At 36.7% G+C, this 27663-nt stretch overlaps 1 protein-coding gene across 33 annotated transcripts in view; it reads left to right on the top strand.

Annotated features, from left to right (window-relative positions):
- Window positions 1-27663, top strand: part of TBC1D5 (TBC1 domain family member 5) — a 682585-nt gene that overhangs the window by 490226 nt on the left and 164696 nt on the right. For all 33 annotated transcript variants that reach the window (XM_016426458.2, XM_007505143.3, XM_056800296.1 and 30 more), the window contains 4 exons: window positions 1819-1907; window positions 4633-4683; window positions 4767-4836; window positions 13616-13788. In XM_016426458.2, the coding sequence (XP_016281944.2) occupies window positions 1819-1907; window positions 4633-4683; window positions 4767-4836; window positions 13616-13788 (383 nt within the window). The remainder of the gene's footprint in view (window positions 1-1818; window positions 1908-4632; window positions 4684-4766; window positions 4837-13615; window positions 13789-27663) is intronic.

Here is a 27663-nt window from a genome sequence, read left to right as displayed (position 1 = left end):
CTATTATAATTATTATCTCATTTGATGCTTACCATAACCTTGGGAAGTTGGTACTTTTATTATTTTCATTTTATAGATTAAGATACTGAGGCAGAGGTTAAGTGACTTGCCCAAGGTTACATGGCTAATAGATATCTGAGATCACATTTAAATGCAGGACTTCCTGACTCTAAGCCTAGAACTCTATCCACTGTGCCTCCTAGCAGGAGATTAGGCAAGAGACCTGTCCCAATAGAATGGCATTATCAACCCCTTCTCCAAAGGTAGGAGATTGATGCATGATGGTATGGCTTTTTCCCTCTTTATGAGAAAGTCTGGAGACCAGACAGGAGATGGGAGTGACAAAATGGTGTTTCCTTCTTTCACCACAAAAATAGAAGATTGGTGCAATGGAATGAGAGCCTGATGACCTAGCAGGAGCCTGATAGACAGAATGACTCTTCTCTTCTCACAGAAGACTGTAAATAATGGGAAGCGGAGTGTCAGGGTCCAGCCAGGGACAGGAATGTGAATGCTGGAAAGAAGGTTGGTGAAGGGTGCCAACTCCTGAATGCCTACTCCTGCTGGATCCATTTGATGAATGGGATATTGCTTGTGTATAGAACTCCTACAAATGGGGAGATCAGTAAAAATGTGGTGTATAAGGCAGCCCCAGAGTTGATCTTTGCCAGAAGCCCAGGATTCTAAAGGAATGAAGCTGAGGAGGGAAGTGATTCTAGAAACATGGAACCAGCATGTGAAGGCACAAAAGTCAGATGGGATGTCAGTGAATGTCTGGCAGGCCAGCATGATTGTCAGGAAGAATGTAAACATGTGAAAGCTAGAATTAAAAAGAACTAAGAATTCAAGTAGCACAAAAATATCTGGACATTTAGTGTAATAAATATGCTTATATGTCTAAATAGTCTGTGAGACTATATCACTGAATGAAAAAAGAGTTTGTTAATTGATAATCATGATGAATCCTGAGCCATGAAGGTAAAGTAAAATTATGTTTATTAACCTTTGTTTTAGAAGTCAGCCAAGATGTCCATGAAAAATATCCAGAATATGATATTTTTGGCATGTGGGGGTGGTGATGAGGTTATTTAGAAAATTAATGTGCAACACTATTTAAAATGAATTTAAGTATAATAGAACATCTTAGTAATGTAATATTAAATATTGTTGCTTAGTTATATTCAATTAATCCTCAGGACTAGTAAGTCGTAATTTATTCTAAGACCTTTGATTTGTCAGAAAAAATTCTCTTGCTTTTTAAAAAATATTTTACAACAAACATAATGAAAGCTATATTTTTGAAATCTTTGTTTCTTTGTTATACCTTTATAACGTATGGACCTTTCATTATCCAACATTCAAAACTAGCTGACTTCAGCTCTACTTAAAAGCCACTGACATCCTAATTCTGAACCATCATATAATGAAAACATTGGGGGTAATTTCCTCCAGTCTACTTTTCCCCATTCCCCTTCTTTCTGCAGATCTTTCTTCTGAAGCTCATGATTGTAATTTGCATAAATGAAATTCATATTTATGAACATAGTTCTTGTAGCAACTGACAGGTGCAAGGTTGTCTACCATGCCAATTTATTGTCTGCTGTGTCATTTAAAAGAAAACCTCTCGCCGTGAATAAATGCTGTGGTTTGGTTGGAATTGACAGTTTGTAAAAAGAAGACAACTTTTTTTGATGCTATATGATTTTTTCTTCTTTCATAGTATATGGTAATGTCACTAGCTATTGCACATTATAGAAATACATCTTTGTGGTGTGTTGTAATCAACATCTTTTTCTTGCTCTTTTCCTTATGTCTCAGGGTATGCACGAGTTGTTAGCACCGATAGTCTTTATCCTCCATTGTGACCACCAAGCCTTCCTACATGCCAGTGAAGCTGCACGGCCAAGGCAAGTCTTCCTTAGTTACTGTTTATTGTCTAGCTGTATTTTTCAATCCCATTATAATTGCCCTATCCCTCTACTCTCCCCATCAATGGCCTTTATAATAAAAGGGATAGTCAATTAGTAACTTCTAGACATGTAAATAAAAAGAACCAATACGATGTAGTCCATTCATTAAATAGTCTTTGTCATTGTCGACAATTTTACTCCTAGCTTAGCTTAAAAAGATCCCCAAACCCAAGTTGGTAGTAGTCTATTTAGTGAAAATTAACTTATTTTTCATAATGAATCCTTTGAAATTTTTCTTTCATTGGTAGATTCTATATTTAAACATGCTTAGCAGATGTTTTCTTTCCTTAGAATTTTGTCTAGACCTTTGGGATTTCTCTCATTTCCCTTCATTTTTATGGTAAATTGGGAGCAATAAGTATAGAGATTCCTAGCTGTGAGAAATACCATGTGCCTACTGTGTGCAGAGTGTTGTTAAACCCTGGTGGCAATACAGAAATAAAATAAGAACTTGTGAGTTTATAGTCTAGTAGGATTAGACCCAATAATCATAATGCAAATTGGTGTCCAATAAGGGATTATCATTACTGCTGGGCTTTCCTGGGATATATTAGAAACATCAAGGACAAGGGCCCAGAGGAAAGTTAAAGCAAATAAACTAGTTTGGCCAGTATTGTGAGCTAATACTCCAAAGGAAGATAAACACATTGGTGAGCCACTCACAAGAAATATACCTTAAAGGTAAGACAAAGGTGAAAATCCCTATGTACTTGTTCCCATAAATAGCTCTAAGTTACCCAGAACCCCAACCCTCTATTTTCTAAATCTGTCTGACCTCGTTTACTAAATGAAAACTAAGTTGAAATGAAATGTTCCTCCCACTAATGGAAAGGAACCATGATAAAAATAACCCCAAACAGTAAATAATTCAATTATTTAGTATTGAGTAACTTTGTCACTCAGTAAAACAAACACATTATGCCAATGTATATGCTGAGATAGACCAGCTAGATGGAGGGTGGGCTTAGCCAAGAATCCCAGGATGTCAGTGACAGAAGCAAACTGAGGGGCCAGCTAGTCCACAGTACAGGTCAGTCTGGTGGTCGGAGCACCGGGTTCTCAGTCAGGAAGACTCATCTTCCAAAGTTCAGTTCTGGCCCCAGGCGCTGAATAACTATGTGACCACGGGCAAATCACTGAATCCTGTTTGCCTCAGTTTTGTCTTCTGTAAAATGAGCTAGTAAAGGAAATGGCAAACCACTCCAGTGTCTCTGCCAAGAAAAGCCCAAATGGGGTCACAGTCTGACACAGCTAAAAAATGACTCAGCAGACCACAGTACATGATTGAGACCTTCTGGAACATTCCTGAGAAGTAGTCATCTGGCCCTTGCAGGCCAACCTCCAGCTCATGAGAGAAGAAAGAAAGGAAGAAGGAAGAAGAGAGAGAAATGATGGTGAATAATCTGGAATAGAGGGAATCCATATTTGACCAATAGAAAAACTAATTTAGAGCACTTCATTCTCCCCCCTCCCCCATTTTATTAATTTACTAGAAATTTATGTTTTAGGAACTCTATTTCTATCTCAAACTGGTCTGCTGCTGCAGGTTTCTCTCTCTTATTCCAAATTCTAGTCCAGTTTGATGAATCTGAATCCCCCACTCTCATTCTGATCCTGTGGCTGCCTCCCCTTCCCCCCTCTCCCAATCTGGAGTTTTTCTTCTTTCATGGCTAAATCTGAGGAATCTCCACCCAATTCATCATATCCCTTTCCCTCCCTACCCTGTTAAAGGGATGATTTTTTTCCTTTTCTTAAAACTTCCTGAATTTTATTTGAATTTCTCTTTTTTTTTTTACTTATATCACTTTCCCTTATGCCATAGCTTTTTTTTTTACTTTGTCCTTCCTCTGCTCCCGCCATATTATAAGGGTGTTGTCTATATTTTACATAACATTATCTCTCTTTTAACCCTGTAAATTTTACTGATCATATTTTCCTTTAGCTTCTAGTCAAATAGTATGTTTACATTTTAAATCTCAACAATTTTAACTTTAATTTCTGCATAAAATTTCTTTTGAAACACCCAGGATGATTATTGGAGTAAATTGTTTTTGTTTGCTTTTGTTGTAAAAAAATTATAGACCCCAAAATATTGTGTACAGAATTTACTTCATTTAGAAATAAAAGATAGTATATTGCCAGGGGGAAAAAATGCTCATATTTCAATAGGCTCCATCCATCAAAAAAGTTAAGTAATACTGTAGACTAGATTGATAAGAAAAGCTGTCACTGATTAATTGCTGTTAAAATACAATAAAAAAGAAGCTATTAAAGCAAAATAAATTAATGTTTTGATACTGCAAATTTGACCAGGAACAATATTTTTTTTTCATTTTGGACAAACAGTGATAGATTGTAGAGTAATCAATTATTCTAGATCAAGCATAGTCAAAGTATCAATTGTGACATCCAGTAATTTGTTATTTGGAATAATAAGATAGCTACTTCATTGTAGTACAGACAAGGCAACTAATTTGTTTTTGATCTTAATAGAAAGGAAAGACTTTATTTATTCAATAGGGTTTCCTTTTTCATTTCAGAAGGCTAATTTTTCTCATTTGAACTGTATGGAGGAATATAGTTTTTTTTCTATATAGATGCAGAATGCACACCTAGGTACAAATTTTGATTAGTCACTCATGTTTTGTTTTGTTTTTTAAAGTGAGGAAATGAAAGCCCTTTTGAATCCCGAGTACCTGGAGCATGATGCCTAGTAAGTATAAAAACCATTTTGACACATTCTTTCCAAAAACTTCTTTTATAACAATTAATAACTATTTTCCTTTTCCCTTTTAGTGCAATGTTTTCACATCTTATGGAAACTGCTGAGCCCTGGTTTTCGACTTTTGAGCATGATGGTCAAAAGGTGAATTCCTTAAAAATCTTTACAATATTCATTTCCCACTGATTATAAACTTTGAAGGGTGATCTAGAGGGTCTTTGGCATTAGTAAGCAAGGTTGATATTCTCCCCCAAAATTAATGAAGCAAAATAAATACCCAAGTCATCAATATCTATGTGGTATTCCAAAAAATACAGTGACTGAACAAATATACTACAAGCTCAGTGTCATATGGGAATGTCTGTGTACAACCTCAAAGGTTTCAATGTTATAGACAATAGTTACTTAGGGCAGAGATTTCCATGAAAAGTATTAGAGTATACTGAGCATCTAAGCTTCATTGCATTTTTCAGAAAACCCTTACCTTCTATCTTCAAATCAGTACTGTGTATTGGTTCCAAGGCAGAAGAGCAATAAGGCTAGGTCATAGGGGTTAAGTGACTCACCCAGAGCCATCAAGCTAGGAGGTGTCTGAGGCCAAATATGAACTCAGGATTGCCCATCTCCAAGCCTGATTCTCTATCCACTGAGCTGCTCCCTGTTTCATTGCATTTTGATAAATTTTTATTCTACCCAAGCACATTGAAGCACTTGACACAGTACCTTAGACATGGCAGGCACTTAATAATTGTTTATATAATAAAGAGATATTCTTGTAATAGAGAGATACTTGCTGAGGATGTCTGTTGATCAATACTAAAATGCTAATGGATCAAGATTTTTCCTATCCTCCACCCTTTACCTCCCCCTTCGGAAGCCTTTCAGCTTCACCCCTCCCCCTTTCCCTTTGGTTACTCAAGGTAAACTATGAGATTCAGAGGAAATATTCTTTTCTCTTGATTTCTCAAGTAAGGAGGTTTATTGGGGAAGACAGAACAAGGTTAGAGAATGAGGTACGAGGGATGGGGTTTTCCCTAGTCTATACAATGAGGGTTAGGAGGATATTGGGGAAATGGCAGTTCTGTCACAACTGTGACACAAAGTCTGTCAGGGAGGTATGAAGACAACTATTAGTCTTCTTTTCTTCTTTTAACCAGCCAGGTAAATATCAGTCAGTCAGCAGAAGCTTCAGGGTCTTCACCATCAGCCACAAGCAGCCAAAACTTAGTTCAAAAGCTTCCTCTCCACCACTCTGTCAGAAGCCAAAAAGGTCTGTCTCTGCCTAGGTCAGAAGTAAGTTCAGCCTAGTTCAGCTGCTGGCTTGGCTCCAACTGTCTTTCCCGGTTACCTTTTGATTGACAGCTCTTCTGTCCTCAGCTTTCTGTCTTGCATGCATGTAAGTTCTCTTCCACACTAATAGATTTGTCTACTTAATAAATTAAGTGCATTCATTGTTTTATTTTTATCCAACTGAGTTAATACAACTGCTACATTGCCCTCACTATGCCGAACATAATTTTAGTGATTTAGGTAGTTCTGGTGTCACTAGTAATTGATACATCTAAAGTCATCAGTATCTCTTGCTATTTATTTTGTAATTAAGGACATTGTTTGGTCAGTTTGCTTCAGTGGTTGCTTATTGGCAGCCAGGGCACGTTATGAGTCGATGCATTCTAGTTTGACTTTATACGTTACCTTCTGTCTTTGCCACCAAGCAGTATAAAGTGTTGAACTGGTCATAGGATCATATCAGTCAGAAGGGACTTATCCATTACCTACTACATGATAGGCATTATCCAAAGGAGTAGGGATGCAAACAAAAATAAATCCATCCATGCCCCTAAGGGGCAGCCAGGTGGTACAGTGGATAGAGCTCCAGGCCTGGAGTCAGAAGCTTTCCTGAGTCCACATTTGGCCTCTAGATGGGTGACTCTAGGAAAGCACTTAACCCAGTTTGCCTCAGTTTCCACATCTGTAAAATGAGCTGGAGTAGGTGTATCAAACCATTCCAGGATCTTTGCCAAGAGAACTCTGAATGGGGTCACAAAGAATCAGACAGGACTGAGAAAAACCTGAAAGGCAATAGCCTTCAAAGGAACTGATGGTGTTTGCTCAGGGAGGGGACATGTGCATCTCTAAGTAGATGCAGACTGTGTGTGTGATACCTACAGGATAATGGAAGGAGGGAGGGAGGCCCCTTGCTGCTGAGGGGATCAGGAAAGGATCCTCTCAAGAGGCAGTGCTGAAGCAGAGCCTTGAAGGAAATCCAGGATCCGCAGGGGCAGCCCTTGGGGGAGAGCATTTCAGGCAAAGTCCTGGAGACTGGAGATGAAGTGTCACGTGTGAGATAAGGCAAGAAGGCAAGATTATTTAGTCAAGCAAGGAGTTAATATTTTATCTTGTGGCTAGTAGGGAGCTTTGGAGTTAGAAATCACCTTAGCACAAAGGTGGAGGGGGAACTGGAATGGAGAGACTAAGCTGGAAACAGATCATCAGCCCATATAGCCAGAATCCTTAACCTGGGGTCCATGAAGTGGGATTTCTTAGTTTTTTTCTTTTTCTTCATCTGTTTAAAAACATTATTCTGAGGAGGGATCCTTAGCTTTCAGCAAACGAAGCCAGAGGGGTCATGGACTCGAGATTGAGAACCTTTGCTATTGAGGCTTATCCAAGAGCATGTGTATGGGGAACAGGCTGCCCACTGGGCCACGTGTTGAGCCCAGAGTGGAGCTGAAAGACAAGAGTAGCCCAGATGTCTTTGGGAAAACTTCAAAGCTTTACCGTCCCTGAGATTCCATGACACAAAAGTCTTCTGCCAGAGTTACTGAATGTCCATCAGAGAGCCATTGTGAATTTGCACAAGCTATGGCCGGTGACAACTTGTGAACCCAGAGAAAAAAAACAGGAGGAAAAGGCAACCTGCAGGAATTGAGGGAGGAGAGATTACTAGGGACCTGGAGAGCCCCATTGTTGGTGCCACATTGCCTGGCTCCCCTGTAACAGGCATGGGGAGGGGGCGGATGAACAGCCCATGATGGACAGGCATTAAAGTGCTCTGATCTGTCATCAGAGGGAACTCCAGAACCAGTGACCCCACAGAAGCATCCTAAAGCTTGGGATCCCTGATGACACCAGGAGAAAGCTCGGTCTCCCTCTAGTCCATGGAGCAGGGAAGACCTTCAGCAGGTTGTTCCATGTGAGGGTCACAGTACCCATGTTGTCTTCCTGGCAGGCCATTTGAAGTTGCTTAGGGTGAAAAAGCTCAGTTGAGTGAATTTTCATGTATTAGAATTCTGGCTATCAGTACTTTGAGCGGTCACTTACGATGTATAATTGGCCCTTCTCAAGCTATTTTGTATTTTAATTTTTTAGCTTTGTTTAAACTGTATGTGCTCAGTTATTTTCTCAGCAACGAGTAATGTGACTTGCTATTAATGTTCATGTTAGATAAATTGACTTGTAAAGTGTATGATGTTTATGTAATGTCAGTGACTCATAACAAACAGTTCTATGAAAATAGATAAAACTTTCATTTTTTGTGAAAGGATTTAAGTTTTAGCTTTATAAAGCAAAAGGTCACTGATATACCACTACTACTAAAGGCATATATGATCAAACACATGCTTAGTGGTAATGTAACATTTTTTTAAGGCCTGTGATTTCTTACTTTATGGCCCTTTTGGCATAAAACTCCTACCAGTTCTACCAGCCTCGGCAACTCCTCTGTGACTTATAATATTGGATAGTTGTCTCATGAACAGATAGATTTAGTAACTTGCTTGTGGTCACCCAGCTAATATGTGTCAGAGATAGACCCAAGATCTTCCTAAATCTAAGACTGTCGTCCATATCAGCCTAATTCTCATTGCATATATTAAGTCATCAAATTATTTTACGTGGCTCTGACAACACAGTGAAAGACAGTCAGTCTCTTTATTGGAAGCAATAAAACACAACTTCTGAACACACATTAATTCCTCAGAAAAGTCTGTGTGTGAGTTTCCTACTAAAAGGAGCATGTGGTCAAATGCTTATTGATCTGCCACTCAGTGAATCCACTCCCTTCTCTTTTGAAGTTTATAAAAATGAGCAGACATTGAACCGTTCCCATTCAGTTATTGTGCTTCCATCCACCCAATCTGGATGGTGTCAACATGCGGCATTGCCCATTTCAATCCCTGTGCTGGCTGCTAAGGGTGTGGCAAGCTCTAGATGGAGGGACATGCTCTTTCCTCAGGGAGCTAGCTTTCTAGTGATAGATATCAGACAGGAGAACAGTATCATGTTGGGCCTAAAGGTTCCTCTTTCAAAGAAAACAAACCACTCATGCGAATGACATCATGTTTTTATTATGATAATTATTCTTAAGTTTGAAAATTTGTTTCTTGGGATTCTTACCTTTAAACATTTCATTAAATACACTTAAACTGTTTGCAAATAGGAAGTTTCATGGTTCTTTTTATAGTTAAAGATCTCCCCCTTTCAATGTCTTAAGATATTTATAATTGACAGATGCAAATAACATTCTTTGTTATGAAAAGAAATCCAGGAGGTAAGGGAATATTCTGTATCACATTTATCTTCCATTATGATTTCAATGGAAGATAAGCTAAGCTGTTTAGCATGTAAGTGATCATCAGCATTACTTTCTAGTTTCTTGAAATTTAAGAGATTTTTATCTTAAGTATTCTGAGCAAAGGGAAAATATTTTTAATGTACAGTTTATGCCTGCAGTCTTTAATAGACCACACAAGAGCCCCTATCAAGCATCAGAATAATAGACTACACATGCTATTGATTTAATGACAATTCATACTACTCATACTAGAAATTGATCTGATTTCATTAAACTAAATATTTTTAGCAGGTTCATTCAAGATAGATTCCCTCCCAAGACTTCTACAATTAAAGATTGTATTTCTTACAGAGATGTAATTTATCCAAGTCCCTTAAAAATAATTTTCTTATGTTTTTAAATTATTGATATAAATCCTACAGAATAAATAAATCCTATAGGAAAAAAAAGTACTTCAGATTAACTGGCCCAAGCCACGTATACTTCCATTTTGCAACTAAACTGTATGGTTAAAATATGTGACATAATAATGTGTCTACTTTTTTCAAAGACTTTTAAATGACTTTTTTGAAGGGACTTTGACTTCTTAGAGTAGAGATGTCAAATACAGGGCCAAGAACCCTCCTGGATATGACCTGAATGTGTTTAAAATGTAATTAGAAAATATTTAACAACAAACAATAATACAATAAAATATATTAAGTCAATATACATCATATAGGTATCCTTAAGTATGGTTTTTGACTCCAGAGTCTTGGGGAAAAAACACTGGGCTCTAAACTACTAAAAGCTAATTTTAATATGGATATGGATTATTAAGTGTATTTCATATAGAAGTCAATGAAGGGGAAGGTCAGCTAGATAGTAGGTAGAGAGCCAGGCCTGGAGTCAGGTGGAGTTGGGTTCAAATTTAGCCTCAGATAATTCCTAGCTGGGAGAGTTGCCTAGCCCTTTATAGCCTTTCTATCCTAGTATTGATTCTAAGACAGAAGATAAGGATTTTTTTAAAAAGTCAATTAAAGACCAAATTTTTAATGGTCTTTATTATCTAGGATCATAAATGGGTTTCACTGATATCCAAACAATATCAAGATATTTAATGGAAAGAATACCTCATTTGGAGTAAGAGAACTTGGATTTCATTCCCAGCAAGGTAGTTGTTTACCATGCACCATGTGTTCATGGACAAGTCACCAAGTCACCCTGAGCCATTCATTTTCTTCCCTATAAAGTGAAGCTGTTGTCCTGGATGACCCCCAGGATCCAATACATCTCTCTATCTTTGATTCTGTCATCTTCAAAGGAAAGTCCTAAGCCCATGAAGTGAATCCCCATTGAGTGTTTACAGAAAAATATAAACCACAGACACATGATGAGAAGGCAGCCATGAGATGCGGATAATAAGAGTTCTGGACCAGGAGGCCTGGGCAAGTCACTTCTTTGACTGCCTCAGTTTCTTCTCCTATAAAATGAGGTGGGAAATAGCTCCTACTTCCCAGGGCTTTTATAAGCATCAAATGAAATAATAATTTATAAAACACTTTGCAAACCATAAAGTGATAAATGGTGACTTTAATGATCATTTTTGTTAGCCACCAGAGACAGGAGCAATCACACTGATGAAAGCATACACCCTTTAAACTATTTTTTTTTCTGTATAATGATTATTGGTAATAGGTTACAACTTCCTCTTACCATTCATCTCTCCATTGCCTGTTGGGTCTCTTTCAGCTATTGGACCATGTTTCTCAGTGAGTACCTGGTGCTTAGTAGGTACTTGTGGGTTAATAGATATTAAAAAATAATGTTAAAAAGAGAGTCATTTAGCTTTAGGTGGTCTTTAGAGGTCTTTAAAACACTGGACAACTCTGTCCAAACTGATCTTTTCATTTCTAATACTGGGTTCAATTTGTTGTCCATTAGCATTAAACATCTAAAATTATATGCTGACATTTTTAAATGTATATCACAGACTGCAGCATTATATTAACATAAGTTAATTGCTCTATTAAAATGAAGTATTGGTCCCCATAAGTTAGAATGGAAAGAAATAGGACATCAGACCAGATATGAATTCCATGTACTCTGATTTTATTTTTAAATCCCTTTTCTTTCTGAGGCCATCAGGTCAGTTTTAGATAAAGATGGCATAATATTCAAGAAGAGAAGTCCTGGAAATATAGGGCCAGAGATTTATGAATCAAAACTTTAATATATTTGAGTCTTCATTATTACAGTAAGAACAGTAATAACTTGTATTTGTAAATTGCTTTATCCTTTTCAAAACACTTTCCTATCTATGGAGACCAAAAGAAAAAGGAAAATGGGAATGGTGGTACTGGTAAATGCAGAAGTCATTAAAAGTATCAGAAGGTCCTATGAACATTTGGCACTGAGTTTAACATTTTTAATGGCTAATTGGTTTACGGAAACACAAAAAGCATTGTATGAGTTACAGTAAATAGCTTCTTTGACTGTGGTCTTTATCATTTTGAATTTGGGGTTGTCTATTCTGTAATAATAATGTACTACTTATTTCAGCAGCAAGGTGGCACTGTGAACAGAGTGCCAGACCTAGACTCATCTTCTTGAGTTCAAATCTGACTTCAGATACTTTCTAGCTGTGTGACTCTGGGCAAGTCAGTTAACCCTATTTGCCTCTGTTCCTTCAGTGCTTGAAACAGAGCTCATCTCTGTACCATGACCCAGAACCCTCCTCCAAGAGCTTCAGAGGCCCAAATTCAACTATAGAAATCCACCGTAGCTGTGGTAGCACCAGCACAGCAGCATCCTATGTTAACTGAGTCAAGGAATGCAACACCATAGGGGTATAAAGGAGAACTCCATGAGGGTTGTGAGGCAATCCACTAAGCCTGAGGCAAAGAGCCCAGTCTCCATCTGTGGCTATTTCTGAATACCATGCTACAATAAATAATATAAGAAAACTTCCCAGGACTTATGAACATAGAAAATTAAATACCAATTGAAAGAATGCCTCCAGGAAAAGAAAAAATAAAAACAAAGCTGCAAACTCCAAAACACACCATGGTTAAGTCATATCTCCCCCTCCTCCCCGTTTATTTTATTTTACCATATCATTTGATATTGTAGAGAATCATTATTTTTATGGTTCAAATTATCAGGAAATATTGTATGAAACTACCATATATCTAAGAGGTACTCATTTGTTCTTCTGATTATTTTGTTGTTGTTTTTTTGTTGTATCAATTTTGTTGTATCAATATTGTTGTATCAATAATAAAAATAATAGCTGCTAACATATATAGCACTTTCACATTCAAAAATTACATGTTTTATCTAACTTGATACAACAATGCTATGAGGTGAAAAAAGGGAATAACGGAATGCAGAAACAGGTGATGTGTGGCAGACTGAGAAAAGCAGATTTGTCTTAAAAGGCAAGGGAGAGAATGTGCAGGAGATTTTGGAATTCTGTGAGAGGGTTCTGCTGCAATTACCTGCCAGCCAGGAGGAGGGAGTGAGAGAGCAGCGAGACAGTCATAGCAATTGGATTTAGCTCTCCCTCTAATCCAGATTTCTAATTTCTTGTTTCGATCCTGTGTCCCTGTAAGATCCCAGCCAGCAATTTCTTCATCCTAGAGACATCTTTTGAACTCCCGAGAAGACTGAAATTACCATCTTGACTACTTTACTCTACTAATTTATCCCTGTTAACCTCAACCTGAACTTTTGGTGACTTGATTAGTCTGGTCACTAGATCCTTGATCCAGCTACTAGATCTGATGATTCATCAGAGACTAAACTGGATGGGCTCAGACTAGGCAGTTAGTTAGGAGGGTTGGAAAAGTAGACAGAGAGGAAGTTAGTGTAGCTCCAGCTTTGCTGGAGACTGAAGATACCCTTGTGGGTTAGAGGGTTCTGGGATAGATAGATTTTAAAAGCTTAGGGAACTTCCTAGCCCACCATGCTTACCCAAAATCCTAGTTATCAACTTTAATAACCAACTGTTGTTAAGAGAAAAAGATCACATTCGTAGCCATCTTGCCCTTAGGCCAGGGAGAGACAGATACTACAAATTGCTACTTTACAAACCTTTTGTAAGATCATTTTGTCATCTTACAGAGGAGAGTGTGATTATTATTCCTATTTTTATAGATATAAGAAACTAAGGCTCAGATGTATAACATGGCTTGCCTAAAATTAAAGAGTTAGCCATCTGAGGCAAGATTCGAACTCTCATTTCCATCAAGGATAGTTAGGACAAGTGCATAGACTATTCTCTAATTTTTATGTAAAATTATGTTTATATGAATACTAAAATGTGGTTAAACTTTTGTGTCATTTTTTTCTTCCTTTTGATCTTAGGGAAAAGACACAATGGTGCCACCCATCCCATTTGCCAGGCCACAGGATCTCGGTCCATCCATTGCAATTGTTACAAAAGTAAACCACATTCAAGACCATCTCCTAAAGAAGCATGATATTGAACTCTACATGCACCTGAACAGACTAGAAATCGCTCCACAAATCTATGGACTGTAAGTGTGTACAGATACTTAAAGTAATCATTTTAGTTTGAATTAGTATTAAAATCTCATGGCCAACCAATTTTTCGAAAAGGAAAGACATGTTAAATGTGTGTTTTAATCCCTTCAGTTTTTGTTGGAAAGAAAAGTCTTCTCCAGCAAAGGAATGAGTGTGTGAAGTCCTCCCCCTAGAGAATTTATTTCCAAAATTAAGAGAAGGTTCACTGTGATAGACTATAAACAGACACAAGGCCACTAGGCAACATTGTATTCATCCATTGGCAAACTCAGAAAATGGAATCAATGCATTGGTGTTTGGGGGGTTTTGGCTTCATCATTGACAAAATACCATTTGTCTTTTTGCCCATAAAGAAAGGCAACAGAATAATCATATCATTTGCATTGAACATTTAATATGTCTGGAGAGATAGAAGGAAAATGTCCCCATACCTTAAATAGATGAGCAAAGTGAGACTCACATGCAAAGACGTTTTAGTCCATTCTTTTGTCTACAGCTTGGAGGGCTCTGAGAGGGAGATAGAACCCAAAAGGAATTTGGGGGACCATTAATAAAGAGAGGTCATAACTAAAGGAATTTCCTTTGATTGTTCCTGTTTTGTTTTGTATAATTAACCGATTTTATTGAAACTAATGGCAAATCCTTTTTAGTTATAAGACTACAGGCTGCAAATCTGTAAGATCCCATTACATCACTGTAATAAATTTATTTCCTTGCTGGATGAGAGGGACACCCATGACCTTGTTAGAACATAGTGAGACAAATAGTAGTCAAAGTGTGTCCTCTTTTCTCCTATTATACCTGTATCCTCGCCTTGGTTCCTGTATTTGTGTACAGGTAATGCAATGGTAATACCTCCCCTTTGCAAAGTGCCTGCTCACAAGCATAAGGTTGGCATTATTGCCCTTTGATAGATAAGGAAGCTGAAACTTAAAGAGGGTAGGTGACTTGTTCAGGGTCACACAGCAAGTCCAAGGCTTAATGCCCTGTGAATATGTTCTGATAACATCTCCTAATGCCCTTACTCAGTGTTCAGTAGACACGGGTGGGCCAGGCCAAGTCCTGATTGAGCTGCCCAGGATCCCAGGCCATGGCCTCACAAGGTCCTGCTGAGGCCTGCTTCTGCCTCATTCCCTCATCTCTCTGAGCCTCAGAATCCTCCTCTAAGAAATGGAGGGGGCTACCTGCACTCTCTGTGTCACAGGGTTAAAATTAAGAAAGTACTTTAAAATTAAAATTTAATCATAAAAAGCAAAGGCTAAAGATCTAGAGGCAATGTGCATAGAGCAGCCCTTGGGGCAGAAGTCTTTGGATGCCTACTAGCCAAGTCTTCAGCCTCTGAGTGCCCCGGGTAACTTGATGAGACTAAATTGCAGAACAAGCAGCTGCTGTGGTAGAGGTAGCTTCCTCACTTGGCAGTCAGTCTTTTAATCTTGATATGACCTTCATTTTCTCCACAGACCATTCTTGTGTAGCCCATGAACTGTTTTGTTTACACTTTGAAATAGAGATTTTTTTCATTTTAAAATGTAAAAACAAGAGTTCGCTCAGGCTGCACAAAACAGGTAATAGTTTGTCACCTCCTAGAACCAAGAAAACTTTGGGGTCCCTTTCACCTCTAGTTCAGTGAATCTATGATAGGCAGAAAATCTCTCTTCATCTTGAACTCTGCAGGTTTTCTCCCACGTCTCAAACTTTTACCAAGCACGTGTCTCCTTTTTAACAATCAAAAACATCAGAAATGATTGAAATTTTAGACCTTGTTATATTATATCTGTTATATCACATATATGGTTATACCTAGAAAAATTCAAAATAATATTAAATATGTATGAAATATGCACCTTCCCAGAGGAAAGCTTATAAAGTAGCATATTGTGCTACCAAGTGTTTTTCTTGCAGTGTAAAAACAATTAAACATTGTGGCATCTTCTATTCTTTATATCTTTTAGTTAGTTGTATAGTAAATACAGTGTTTTTTATAGGAATTTTACTTAGAAAAACATTCCTTTTTAACTCAATAAATTCTGGATTCTTATCTATATTATTCCCACAAAGATTTTCTGAAGTTGTAGAGGTAGACACATAGTAAGTACTTTTTGATGTTCTTTGGCTATTTTTCTTATATTTTTACCCTGAGGCATTTTTGCTTTCTTCAGAGAGTTTAAGGATATCTCAGCTCCCTCAAAGCCAGAACAAGAGGTTAGCTGCTCTTCCCATTTTCACTCTCTTTTAGCACCATTTCCTGTATCTCTGTGATGTAATCCATAATCCATAATCTATAACTGGTATTATAGACTGAATATGGTGATTCCCTTTTCCATGATAAGCAGAAAAGACTATTATGAAAAATATGCAATTGTTTTCCACATTTTATTTGTTTATTATAGACCCAGTTTTGACCTTAAATACCATCAGGATAACTTTGTTCAGTTGCTTTCTCTCACTCAGCTTTCTTTAAATGATTTTTCCCTACACTACTTCTTGCTTTCTTATGCAGTTTTATTGCTCAGGATATTCCATCATTCTTCTCTTAGAAGTTTTTGCAAATTAGTTCATACTCTAAATTTCTATTACCATACATTGTTTATTCAGCAACTAAGTTAAATATATTCTAATTAAGGCAATCTTTAGACAGTTTTTGGTCTCTTCTTTGTGACATTTTGTTCCACTTAAACTTCTGTGTGGCATTGTTGTAATTTGTGTCAGTACCCCCCTTAGGCCTTGTTTTTCAGTATCATACCTGGAAGATAGACCAAGTAGATTATGGGAGTTTTCAGGTTCTTTTGGTCTCCTTGTTATAGTGATAGTTTATTGGTTATATACAGAACTGTTATAACCAGTATTATATTTGTCTCCATTCATTTCCTATTTTCTAGCAGCAATAACATTTTAATATAGCTCAGATTGGAGCTGTTTTAATTGCATGCCATATCTTAGTGATCTGAATATAGAGGCTGATGTTTTAGGAATGACTTCCAAATCTGTAAGAAGTCATTTCTTTGCTTTTCAAATATAATCAACTTGATTTGCATTATGCTATTTGTTTCATTTATAGTGCAAATGATAAGAATGATACAATTCAGTTTCTCCAGTAGTATGTCTGCTCTATTGTACCAGATTTTACAAATCTCTTGTTGTTGTTATTATTATAATAGTCCAAAAACTGTAATACTTATCATCTTCCATCCACATTTTACTCTGTTTTGATACTGACATATTGCAGAAACAAAAGGAGGCCTTGCCGAAGTTGACAGCTAGTTAATATTTTTCCTTGTTTCTTGGGCTGTGTAGATTATGGTCCAACTAGTGAACTTGACTATACGTGGGTGGTGTAAGAGTTAAATTAATATCCAATACTTCAAGTATTATATTTTTAAAGTTTATTATCTGACAAAATAGAACCACATGACTAAGTTTTCTACCTGCTCAAAATGGCCCACTTCATCAAAGCCACCAACAAGAAGGAAAAAGCGCTAGACACAGAACTCCACCCAATTTATAGCCTGTCTATGGCAGCACGTAATGACAGGAAGTGAGTGGGGTTCTGGGAATTGTAGTTTTTCTGGGGTTCATAGTTTTGCTGGGAATCATAGTTATTAGGGTAACAGATTCAAATTTCACAGTAGGCTGCACCTTGGAATGCAGACATGGTCAGAAGTGGACTCCCTGGGATAATATGCCATGAGTACTTCACCCCCATCACCTAGATTCACAGTATTGGCAGAGGCCTCTAGGAATTACATAGGTTATTACATTACTTTTTTATGCCCAGTTGCCTTTGGGGTAACCTGCCTTAAAAATAAAGCATAATATATGGGGAGAAAATGCACAGCATTCCTCATAATGGCAGTCCCTTCAATATAAATTCTTCTCTTCTTTACTAGAACAATTTGGTATAATCATAGCAACACTGTCATCACAAAGAATTGTAAACAAAGTAAGTACAAATGTTTGGGGAATGCCCGAAAAACTCATTGTATTGGAATGTAGTGACATAATGTGCAGTAGGAAATAATGAGAAGGAGACGTTCGGAGAAACATAGGTTAATGCATACAAACTGATGCAGAACTAAAGCAGAACCAACAAAACAACAGGTCAGCTAGGTGGCACAGTGGATAGAGTTCTTGGCCTAAAATCAGGAGGACTCATCTTGAGTCTGAATCTGGCCTCCAACACTTACTACCTGTGTGACCCTGGGCAAGTTACTTAACCCTGTTTGCTTCCGTTTCCTAAATAAGAACCATTACAAGATTATATTTTATCAATAAAATGTTACCCACTGTTGACTAAGAAGAGGATATTCTTCCTTTTTGTGTATTAATGACTTAATTTTGAGAAGTCTTATGTTTTTATCAGCTTTGCTTAGCAAAGAAGTATTAATAGTATTTCCCTAATTCATATCATTTTACTTATTCTTCTGTTCTTCATTTCTGAAATGGATTTATGGTTGGATCTTGTGTCTACCACTTAGTACTTGTGAGGTCATGAACACGGGACTTCATCTCTCAGGTCCTCATCTGCCTTGCCTGTACAAAATGAGGGACTCAGTCTCAGATGACTTCAAAGGCCCCTCCATGCTCAGCTCTAAAACTGATATCTTCCCATCCTCTGATCCTAGCTTGTTATAAGTGTTCGGCTAACTTTAGTGCCAGCATCTAAGATGAGGTACATGGTTAATGAATCTTCCTTGCTTTTTCTTTGCTAATATTCTACATCTTAACATATGAATTTTATAAAAGTAAATATTATGATTTGGTTATACTCACTTCCTAGTAACGAACTACTTAATAGTAAAATTGTATCTTAATTTTAAAAGGTGAAACTAAAAATGCAAAACAATTTATAGATATGACTAATGAAACATTTCAATGTAATTGGAAAACTAGGTAAATAGCAATTGGTGTTTTTAATTATTTATTTTTAATTGATAAAATATTGTCAAACCGTTTTGCCTCTTCCACAGGCTACTAGTTAAAATAGTAAAATTTGCCCGGTTCTCATCTTTAGGGATAGGATTTGAGAAGCAATCTAATAAGAATTTTGTGAAATATATGTTTGTCATAGTAATTTGAAATGAAATAGTATTGAAAATTTTATCTAAAATAGGAAAACTAAGTTGAAAAGGAACTAAGTCATGGCTTTGAAGTTAGTAGTACCATATTCAGCTTAAATGAGAATGAAAGTTATCTTTTGTTTCTACAAAGAGAGGATTGTAATTGCTAAAATTAAAGAAACTACTAGTTTGGGGGAAATATTCATTATTGTTGAGACACAATTGGGCTCTCCTTGGAAATTTGTTGCTTAAATCACACTAGCTTTCTCCATCCAACCCACGCTTCTAAGACTTCTTTTTCCATACCTTTTCCTTATAAACACACTTTTTGATCCAGATTTCTGTCTCCCTCATGCATTCTTGAGAAATGTAATATTTTATGCTATCATTGGTTCATAATAATCCAAACCTGAATATTATTTGAGAGATAATATTTGGGGGAAATGGATTAATTTGCTTGTAACTCTAACCCTCCCCATCAACCTATCCCTCTAAAATTGTTTCTTGAGAGTTTTTTCTACCTATCATAATTGTTACAATGTAGAGCTAAGAATTTAAGTTAAAGGTCAGCAATTATATCGTGTTTAGTTTCCTTTCATTCTACTCTTCAATCATCTCAAAATGCAGAAATGTAAATTTGAAGAGGGTGATGGAAATTGTGCTCACCTTTAAACATAGTCTCCCTAAGTTAAATAGCCATAAATCTAAATTGAGTCTTTCAGACATTTTCAACTGGTGAAATGGTCTGCCATGATCCCAGCAGTTCTTGGGAAAGGATTTCAATATCTTGTTCCTCCCCAGGTTTCACAACTTAATGCATAAGTCAACCAGTTCTGTTACTTCAGAGTCTATCTTTTTTTGAAAAAGGAACATTATTTTAGAAGTTTCATAAACAAAAATGAATACTTGAAGATCCATAAGCATGGCCATATGGGTTGAGTAAATTATCAAAAAATGGACTCATTTGAAAGTTAGGAATTGTACGTTAGCGGAAACCAGATGGGAAGAGAGATTGTACTTGTCCCGTGCCTTCATTCCTGGGGAAGAAGATCAAAATGTATAGTCTTCATGTCAACTAAAGTATGCTACTGTGTGTACAACAGATGTTTTATAGATTTTGGTTTTTCAAACAAAACAAGGATTTAAATTTTTTTTTACTAAAGCCAAAACATTTCTACTTAAGCTAGGGAAACAATTGTAGAGTTGTAAATGTGCCAGTAATAAATGAACCAACTATAGTACTTCATGAATCCAAATATTTTCTATAGAATGAGGGAGAAAGTCATAAATACATGTTTACATTCGGAAAAGGAGTTAGTGAGATCATAACTGGTAGCAGCTCTTATGTGTAAATATGCAGTTGTGACTAAGGTCTTATTTTACCTATTCACAAGTGTTACTTGGAAATTTTTTTAGGTTCTTAAAATCTCTTTTCTGATACAATTGATACTACTTGATCTTGAGATTTAGAAAATTTTACATTTAAAATAAAAAAAATTTTTATCCAAACTAGTAAAAACCAAAATATATAGACTTTCTTGGTAATGAGAGCTATGTCTTTAGTTGGAATTTGCAATGAAGTAGTTCAACTTCTAATAGTTACTTAATATTGACAAAATAATATCAATTATTGACATTGAATCATATACACAAATGGTTTAAAAACCAATGTGTTTATCCTTAAAATTAGTAATAAAGGCACAATAAACTTGTTCAAAGTCATCATCCCTTTCCAGCCTTATTATGCCTTACTCCTGTCCATATCCTCCACAATCCTTCAGATTGTCCTTTTTTTTGTTTTCCTCCCCCAGAGTACTTGTCTCTCCTCTCCTCACTTTGTATAATCTCTTATTGACACCTGGCTTCACTCCTCTCTCACCTCCTAAGCTTCTGAGAATCTTTAGTTCCATTCAAAACTCAATTCCAACACCGCCTCATATGTGAGCACATCCCTCTCTCTACATGTTATTGTCTCCCTCTATACAACATAACCTCCTTAAAGCCAGTGACAAGCCTGATTTCTGTCTTTGTAATAAATACTTATTGTTTGAAATTCAGGATTATCCTGTAACATTTTATTCATTGGATTTATTAGATCCAGTTAACTTCAGTTCTTTTTTTCATTAGGAAGTATCAAATCACATTTCTTTTGTATTAAAAAGGCATTTGTGGTCTAAATTCCAACTCCTCTTCAGCAGTATTATAAAAGAATGTATGGTAAAAATCATACATTCAATATGATTCATTAACATTTTAAACATGTTGAAAATTGAATGTGGCACAACAGCTTCAATAATTCTTCTTCAGCCTAGTTGTTCTTAGGTCATATGACAAACTATTGGCCTCTTGAATGTCCTCCCTTCCCTCCTCCCTCCCTCCCTCCCTCCCTCCCTCCCTCCCTCCCTCCCTTCCTCCCTTCCTTCCTTCCTTCCTCCCTCCCTTCCTTCCTTCCTTCCTTCCTTCCTTCCTTCCTTCCTTCCTTCCTTCCTTCCTTCCTTCCTTCCTTCCTTCCTTCCTTCCTTCCTTCCTTCCTTCCTTCCTTCCTTCCTTCCTTCCCTCCTTCCTTCCTTCCTTCCTTGTTGATTGACTCTGAGGTATGATACCTATATTTAAATAGGTTTCTGAAATCAAGTAGCTAGAGTGCCAAGACTGGAGATGGGAAAATCTGAGTTCAGATCAAGCTTTAAGCACTGAAGAAGTAGGCAAATCATGTAATTTATGTTTGCTCCAGTTTTTTTACCTGTAAAATGGGGATGATTAATAGAATCTCCCTGGGTTGTTGTGAAGATCAAATGAAAATAATAATCGTCAAGTATTTAGCATAGAACCTAGTATATAGTAAACACTACATAATTGTTTATTATTATTATCACAACTTGGAAGCTGAGGAAATACTGTTTTCAATTTTCCAAAAATAATTTTAGTAAATTACTTTTTTAGCATTTTGATTTTTATGAAGGTCTGATGGTGTCACTTCATGAGTTCTCAACTGTATAACTGCCATCACCAAAGTGTAAGATCTTGCTACCATTCTAGTGGATCACCTAATTTATTGTTGCTTATAAATGGTCCTTGAGCATGATAGTTTAAGATGCACAAGCATGATGTTTAGATCTCCTAATTTTTATGTGTTTTTAGCATCTCAAAGTAGTGGTGATGGATTATTGCCCTTACACAGTATTAAGCCTTTATATTTTAAATGATATTTTTTTCTCTTTGGTATTATAAATAGAATACATAATAAGCATCTGTGGGATATGCAATTAATGTCACTTTTGAGGAAAGGCCTTCATAACGCACTTGGGCTTTGGCACTCCTAAATTATGAGCTCTTTACAACGCTCACGGGAAAAATTCCATATCCCCCAGATGCTTATTATGGATCTTCCATGTCCCTTAATTCCTATTTTCTGGATTAGCAATTGTTGTAGTTTATGGTAATGGGGTGGCTTTTTGTTATTAATGAATAAACTTTTAAGTTTAAACACTTCATTTTAAAATGTTTCTATTCCATTTATTAGTCAATTCTAGCAAGTTTCTCCTTAAGTTGACATTATGTATCAATCAACTGAATTTGTTATTATCATTTCATGCTTACACACGGGGTCAAAAGAGTAACTCTAATTCATGCTAACACATAATGTAATAATCTAAAATCTAAGTACTTTTAAATAAATGGTATTCTGCCATTAGTGATACCAATAAATTGCTGTTTTCAAATAAAAATCCATTCATGACATCTTTCTTTTACAGAGTTCTGAAAAGCATTTTTGTGGCTTCATGACCTATATGTGACTATTGTTATGTCAGAAGGCTTAGCACTGACAGGAAGACACAAGGCCACAGTTTAGGTAGATCAGATGGAAAGTTGATCTATTTAGGTAGGATAGGGTTCAAATGGATGATTAGTTAAGACAAGAAAATACAGTTACCATTCGATCACTTGGGGAAAGAAGCACTAAAATCATGGGACAGGGATCGAGAACCACACTGAGAAACTGGCAAATACAGGGCAGTGAGATCAGGAGCCTAGGGCTCTAGGAAAAAGCCAAATCCAGAGTGAAGAAGGCAGCACTTGACAGTGCTCGGGGCAGAACTGTCCCCAGAGTTTATAGAGCCCTAAGCATGCAGAGATGAAGTAACACTTACTGCTTCTCTCAGAAGCCACTGACCAGAAAGTATTGTGAAGTAGAGATGATGGGATTCTTGGGAAAAGTGATTACGTCATCTTAGCAGGCATAAAAGCCGAGAATTCTGTGCCTAAGTCATACTTGTCTCCTAAATTTGGAGGAAGCAGAATTCAGAATGTTCAGACAAGATGTTTTTGAAAAGGTCAGGACCCCTTGAAAGAGGGGAGACTGTGGGATCCATAGAGGGCCATCACAGGGGCCGCCCACTCCTCCAATTAAAGAACAATGAAAGTGCACTAATGAAATTCATATGGCTGCACATGGAGCTCTCTGACCAGCCCTCACTCCTTGGGTGTGTTTTATTGGCATGTTTGTTCTTTTACTTTACAAATATTTCCCCATTACCTGCAATCTGTGAGAGCTCTCTTGTCAAACCAGACAAATAGTGATGTCACCTAAAAGTACATGTTACATTGCACGTAAGCACAGTACTCCCTTCACCCTCACTATTTTAAATGCTTTTTAATTCACAGAAATCATTCTCTTCCTTTCACCCCCCATTCCATTGGGGAGGGGGAGAAAATAAAAACAAATCCCTTCTAACAAGTACATATAGTTAAGCAAGACACACTGTCCTATTGAAAGTATTCATAGATGTGTCTATCTCCTTCCCACCCAGCGTCCATCCCCTCCCTCAGGAGATGTGAGTAGTAGGTTTAATCCTCCTTGTGCCCGAGGTCATTGCACAGCTCCTAGTTCATGAGGCCTTCAAAGTTGTCTTTACCAGTGATCGAATACTGATGGTATAGTACAAATTGTTCTTCTGACAACTCATTTCACTCTGTTTCTTTGAAATCATCTATTTCCTCATTTATTATAGCACAATAAAAATATCCATCACATTCACATGCCAGTTTACTCAGTCATTCCTATTTAATTTCCTATTTTGAAACTATAAAAAGAGCTGCAACTAATATTTTTATTACATGCAATACATTTTCCTTTTTCTTTGATTGCTTTGGGGCATAAACCTAACAGTGATATAGCTGAGTCAACGGGCATGCCCTAATTATTAACTTTTTTGATATAATTCCAAATTACTGTTCAGAATCCTTCAACAATATATCACTGTTCAAGTTATCCCACCGCCTTTCCAACATTTAGCTTTTTGTGTTTTTGTCACCTTTGCTAACCTGGTACGTATGAGATAGAATTTCTCTAATTAATAGTGATTTGGAGTATTTTTTTATAGCTATAGATAGTCTGAGCTTCTTCCTCGGAGAAATTGCTGTTTGTATTCTTAGTAAATAAAAATAACAAGTCATCCTTCCTTCCTTTGCCTTCTCAAGAAAACATCCTCCACCAGGTCTATTCCAAAGTTGTGCAACCTCAGATTTCATCAAGGATTTTTTTTTTTAAGTCTCATTACAGGAGAGAATAATTTTGCCTTTTGTGGTGAGGAAAAGCTCATTTTGAAACCCTAACTTAGTCTGATTCCTGAAGAAAGGGAATATCTGGGCAAAAGAAAGATCCCAGTGGTCAAGAAAGGGCCCTTAATATCTGATACCTAATGTAGGGGAGATCTAGAACTCAACTCCTGAGGTTTTAGCAACCAAAGTGATGGCCAAGACACAAACCTAGTAGAGAAAGATAACTCCATATTCACCCATTGTATAAAAGAATGGGGATAATAATAGCACCCGTTTCATAGACATTTATAAACTATTTGAGAACTGTGCTAATATAAAACACAGTAGTTTAGAACTTTTTAGGCTCTGCTCTTCCTCTTCTCTTGAAAATCAGAACATGGATCCCCCTCTCTCTCCACACTTCCAGCATCTTATCCATCTTATACAACTGCGCTAGCTAAGGGACACAATGGATAGAGCCTAGAGTCAGGAAGTTCAGTTCCAGCCTCAGATGCTCACCAATTGCATACTGGTGAGCAAGAAGTTTGACTTCTTTTAGCTTTAGTTTTCTCATATTTAAAATAGAAATAATAGTAGTTCCTACCTCCCAGAATCATGAGGACTAAATAAGATCATCTGTAAAGTGCTTTACTATATAACTGCTCCAGTTTTTATTACTATCAGAAGTTTGAGGAAAAAAAAGCATGTTGGAAGGGTTGTGGCAAAATCGGGACACTAATACATTGCTGGTGAAGTTGTGAATTAATCTAGCCATTCTGGAAGGCAATATGGAATTATGCACAAAGTTCTTTAAAAGAATGCATGCCCTTTGACCCAGCAATACCACTACTAGGTTTGTTCCCCAAAGAGATAATAAGGAAAAAGACATATACAAGAATAGTCATAGCTGTGCTCTTTGTGGTGGCAAAAAATTGGAAAATGAGGGGATGCCCCTCAATTAGGGAATGGCTGAACACATTGTGGTATATGTTGGTGATGGAATACTATTGTGTCATAAGGATTGATGAGCTGGAGGATTTCTGTATGAACTAGAAGAACCTCAATGAACTGATGCAGAGTGAAATGAGCAGAACCAGGAGAACATCGTACACAGAAAGTAAAACACTGTGAAACAATAAATCTTTTGCTACTAGTAGCAATGCAACAAACCAGGACACTCCTGAAGGACTTACGGGAAAGAATGCTAACCATATTGAGAGAAAGAACTTTGGGAGTAGACATGCAAACCAAAACATGTGATTTGGAATTTGGGCTTTAAAAAAATCACTCTACAGCAAAAATGAATACTATGGAAATAGATATCAAGTGATAATATTTGTACAACCCAGTGGAATTGCTTGTCAGCTCTGGGAAGGGGCAGGGAAGAGGGGAGGGAAAGAAAATGAATCCTGTAAACATGGAAAAATATTTAAAAGTAAAAATTTAAAAGAAATAAGAATAAAAAACCTTTCCTATAAGAACAATTAAAACTCAATGATAATTACAAATGAGAGCTATTAGAGGAAAGATTAGAAAAAGGATCAACCGATTTTCAGAAGAAGTAGGAAACCCTACCTGAGTATCAAACTTCCTAAAAATCAGAGCTGAACAAATAGAAATGAAGGTTTCTAAGAGAAAACTAAAAGGCATTTTTATTGTTCTATTGAGTATGCATTTTATTATTCAAAGTAGCTAACATGTATATAGCAGTTACTGTGTGCCAGGTAATTTCTTGTGTGCTTCACAAATATCATTGCATTTGATCTTCATAACAACCCTGGCAAGTGCTGTTATTATCCCAGTTTTATAGTGGAGGAAATTGAGGCAGTCAGAGGTTCAATGACTTGCCCAGGATCACAGAGCTAAGGAAGTGTCTGATTTTAAAGCGATTTTAACTCGGGTCTTCCTGACTCCATGTATGATGTTCTATCCACTGTATCACTTAATAAAACGAAGCCAAAATTTGACAAAATAGAAGGAAAGGTAAGATATATTTTAAAAAGTTGGCCTGGAAAACAGATTAATGAGACATAACTTGATAATTTTAAGATTACATAAAATCAGGACCAAAAAAAGGGCCTGGTTATTATATTTCACAAAATCATTTTTAAAAATTACTGAACTCTTTATTTCTGACAGGAGGTATTTAAAAGATAGGAAGGAGGGCATATAACTAAGGATAAATACAAAGGATTGACACCAACCTTTAGGAATAGTATCAGGAAAGCTGAAGCATTAAATGAGTTAATTAAGGCTTATAACATAATCTAAGGATAACCAACAAGAAAAAAATGGATAGCCAGCCTGTTCCTTGGGGTAGGGTAATAACATGTAAGTAGGCGACAGAGAATGCAGAATTACTTAACTCTTGTTTTCTTCTGTTTTCTTTATCAAAGAGAATGATACTCAGATGGTAAAGGTTTTATGGAAAATAAAACCCAGGCGAAATGAAGAAATTATAAAAGATTAAAGAACTGCTTTAAGTTTTGACCCTTGAGAATTGCACCTTAGGGCACCAAAAGAATTTGAGATCTGTTCACAAAACCACTCATTCTTAGCCATGTTTGAGGAATTCTAACAAATAGTAATAATAGCACTAGGATATATACAGCACTTTAAAGTTTACAAAGCATTTTACAAATATTTTCTCACTTAGTCCTCACAACAGCTCTGGAAAGTAGGTACTATTATTATCCTCATTTTACAGTTGGGGAAACCGAGGCTAAGAAAGGTTATATCACTTGCCCAAGATCATACAGTTTTAAGTGTCTGAAGTTGGATTTGAACTAAGATTTCCCTATGTCCCCGGGCTATTTCAGTTGAGGAGAATGGACAGAATGTGAAAAGTATGGAGCTTACATACTGATTGTCAAAGAAAAGAGAAAGGATATAGACCTGAAAATCACATCTACTGTAACAAGTAAAAGAGTCTGGCCAGTTATAAGCATTTATTTTCTTTTTAAACATTATTTTATTTGGTCGTTTTCATACATTATTCGCTGGAAACAAAGATAATTTTCTTTTCCTCCCATCCCCCCCCCCCCGCCTTTCCCTCTCCCATAGCCGACGCATGATTCCACTGGTTATCACATGTGTTCTTGACTCGAACCCATTTCCCTGTTGTTGGAATTTGCATTAGAGTGTTCATTTATATAAGCATTTATTAATAAAATGAGAGAGAGAAATTTACTTAAAGGTAAGATCAGATCCCAGATTTCAGCCCAGCATGTTTCCCTCCATTCAGGGAATCAGTCTATTCAAGAGCAGAAGCAG

The sequence above is a fragment of the Monodelphis domestica genome, chromosome 5 (assembly GCF_027887165.1).
Source record: "Monodelphis domestica isolate mMonDom1 chromosome 5, mMonDom1.pri, whole genome shotgun sequence".
NCBI lineage: Eukaryota > Metazoa > Chordata > Mammalia > Didelphimorphia > Didelphidae > Monodelphis > Monodelphis domestica.
This window is presented reverse-complemented; position numbering and strand designations above follow the sequence as displayed.